This window comes from Colobus angolensis, unplaced genomic scaffold (genome assembly GCF_000951035.1).
Source record: "Colobus angolensis palliatus isolate OR3802 unplaced genomic scaffold, Cang.pa_1.0 Scaffold667, whole genome shotgun sequence".
NCBI lineage: Eukaryota > Metazoa > Chordata > Mammalia > Primates > Cercopithecidae > Colobus > Colobus angolensis.
Genome location: NW_012120343.1, coordinates 36,702 through 39,936, shown reverse-complemented (window position 1 = coordinate 39,936; position 3,235 = coordinate 36,702). Strand labels below are relative to the sequence as shown.

At 53.2% G+C, this 3,235-nt stretch overlaps 1 protein-coding gene across 1 annotated transcript in view; it reads left to right on the top strand.

Moving 5' to 3' along the window:
• Positions 1 to 3,235, top strand: part of MMD2 (monocyte to macrophage differentiation-associated 2) — a 61,559-nt gene that overhangs the window by 43,973 nt on the left and 14,351 nt on the right. The window contains exon 3 of the mRNA XM_011925952.1: positions 2,711 to 2,871. Coding sequence (XP_011781342.1) covers positions 2,711 to 2,871 — 161 coding nt within the window. The remainder of the gene's footprint in view (positions 1 to 2,710; positions 2,872 to 3,235) is intronic.

The window sequence follows — 3,235 nt, the reverse complement described above, 5'->3', positions numbered from 1 at the left end:
CAACCTTCGCTTCCTGGGTTCAAGCAATTCTCCTGCCCCAGCCTCCTGAGTAGCTGGGACTACAGTGTGTACCACCACATCCAGTTAAATTTTGTTTTGTTTTGTTTTGTTTTTTTTTTTGGTAGAGATGGAGTTTCTCCATGTTGGCCAGGCTGGTCTCAAACTCCTGACCTCAGGTGATCCTCCTGGCCTTGGCCCCCACAAAGTGCTGGAATTACAGGTGTGAGCCACCGCACCTGGCCAGAAATGATTTTTTAAAGGTATAATTCCATCGCCTACAGCAAGGCTTCTATCTTCCCGGTTGATGTTCAGTCTGTCATGCACAGATGGACATGTAGGTGGCTGATGGCCTCTTATTAAGGAGCCATCCCATTCTGGTGCATTGCTGTTGACCTGTCCCCATCCAGCGCCCAGCCTGGATGTCGGGGAGGCTAGCAGGGCACCTCCTTCCTTTGGGACTCACCTGGGCTGATTTTGCAGACAGATTGCTTTTCAGTGAGTCCTGGAGGATGCACGTTGTCGGGGCTGAATTCTCACTGCCTACTTTTTAAAAAAAAATGTTTAAAATTATTTATTTCTTTTGAGACAGAGTCTCTCTCTGTCACCCAAGCTGGAGTGCAGTGGCATGATCGTGACTCACAGCAGCCTCTGCCTCCTGGGTTTAAGCAATTCTCCTGCCTCAGCCTCCTGACTAGCAGGGATACAGACACCTGCCACCACGCCTGGCTTTTTTAGTAGAGACAGGGTTTTGTCATATTGGCTAGGCTGGTCTCGAACTCCTGACCTCAAGTGATCCACCCACCTTGGCCTCCCAAAGTGCTGGCATTACAGGTGTGAGCCCCTGCACCAGGCCCTGACTTGCCTACTTCTTCCCAAAAGGGCTCTTCCAGCATTCCTTCCTTCCTACCTGCCTCCCTGCCTGCCTTCAGTATATATTTGTTAGGTGCCCACCGTGCACTGGTGACCCTGTGCAGCTCGTGCTGTGTGGGGGAAATAATGATTAAGTAAGTCTATCATATAAGATGTGGGGGCTGCCAGGGAGAGAGGGCACCAGGTGCTATAGACAACGGGAGAGGCCTGCGTCAGTCAAAGGACAGAGCAGGTGCTCCTGCCAGAGTGATATTAACCAGCTGCTGAAGGCTGACTAGGAGCCAGTCTCCAGGAGAGTGAAGGGAACAGCATGTTGAGGACAAGGGAACAGCATGTGCAGGGCCCCTGAGGCAGGAAAGTGTTGGGACAACTGGACGAAGGCCAGGAAGGCCCAAGGCATAGTGACTTGGGGCAGAGCAGGAGGGAGAGTAGGGAAAAGCAGAGTAGAGGGGCTGGGAAGGGCCAGGCCACGCACCTATAAAGGCAGAGGATTTGGAGATTCCATTCCCTCCAGTGAATCATGGTGGACCATCCACGACTTAAAAATAATTTTTTTTTTGAGATGAAGTCTTGCTCTGTCACCAGGCTAGTGTGCAGTGGCACGATCTCAGCTCACTGCAATCTCCACCTCCCGGGTTTAAGCAATTCTCCTGCCTCAGCCTCCTGAGTAGCTGGGATTACAGGCGTGTGCCACCATGCCTGGCTAATTTTTTGTATTTTTTAGTGGAGACGGGGGTTTCACCATATTGGCCAGGCTGGTCTCGAACTCCTAACCTCGTGATCCACCCGCCTCGGCTTCCCAAAGTGCTGGGATTGCAGGTGTGAGCCACCGCACCCGGCCACCATCCACTATTTAAACCCGTTTACAAACTGAATGGTACCTGGCTGCCTGTGCTGCTCAGGGCTGGGCTTTTCCTTCAGGGCAGTCCAAGCAGATGAGGTCAGGACATCAGTGATGATGATGTGTGACATGTGGCACATCATACTTCTCTGTGTGGTGGCCCAAGGAGGGGCTGGGGTGTGGTGGGGGCGGCCACTCCCTGGGACGTGGTCTTTGATCGTTTCGTACATGGACCCCTTTGAGATATTTGAATCAAGTATCTAGACCTGCACTGTCCAGGTTGGCAGCCACTGGCCCCATGTGGCTGTTGAAATTGACACCTGAGGCTGGGAATGGTGGCTCACACCTATAATCCCAGTCCTTTGGAGGCCAAGGTGGGAGGATTGCCTGAGGTTAGGAGTTCAAGACCAGCCTGGGCATTATAGCCAGACCCCATCTCTATAAAAAAATGTAAAAAGTGGCCAGTTATGGTGGTGTGTGTCTGTAGTCCCAGCTACTTGGGAGGCCAAGGTGGGAGGATCACTTGAGCCCAGGAAGTCGAGGCTGCAGTGAACTGTGATTACACCACTGCACTGCAGCCTGGGCGAGGAAGGAAGGAAGGAAGGGAGGGAGGGAGAGAGGGAGGAAGGGAGGGAGGGAGGAGGAAGAGGAAAGGAAAAGAGAAAGAAAAGAAAAAAAGGAAAGGAAAGAAAAGGGGAAAGGGGAAAAGGGAAAGGAAAGGAAGGAAAGAACGGAGGAAGGAAGGAAGGATGAAAGGAAAGAAGGAAAGGAAAGGAAGGAGGGAGGAAAGGAAGGAAGGAAGCAAGGAAGGAAGGAAGGAAGGAAATTTACACTTGAATCCATTAAAGTAAAATAAAATGATTCCATTCTTCAGTGGCACTGACCACATTTCAAGAGACGAATTCTGCCACGTTGGGCAGCTCAGCCGGGGAAGGGGCAGGAGGCGTGCTCTGAGCCGCCCAGCTGCTGCACCTGTCCCCGCCGTCCCTGCCCCTCCAGTTCTGGATCATCCCCAGCATCCTGGGCAGCTCCAACCTCTACTTCCTGTCGGACGACGACTGGGAGACCATCTCCGCCTGGATCTACGGCCTTGGCCTCTGCGGCCTCTTCGTGGTCTCCACCGTGTTTCACACCATCTCCTGGAAGAAGAGCCACCTCAGGTGCCTCCTGCCCAGAGGGGACCCATGCCGGGTAGGGGGTCGGGGCAGGGGGACCCATGGTGACCCGGGGGGTGAACCAGGACATCCAGTCTGCCTAGTGACATTCTCTGCTGAGCTGGGAGGGGCTGGGGTAGATGACCCACAGGCTGGCTTTGCAGGAGGCACAAGCCCTGCCTTACACAGGCTGCAGTTGGGTCTCTTTGGGGCAGACCACCTCGCCCAGGGGAGCCTGGTTTGCTCACTTATTTTTTTTTATTTTTATTTTTTGAGATAGAGTCTCACTCTGTAGCCCAGGCAGGAGTGCAGTGGTGCTATCTCAGCTCATTGCAACCTTCGCTTCCTGGGTTCAAGCAATTCTCCTGCC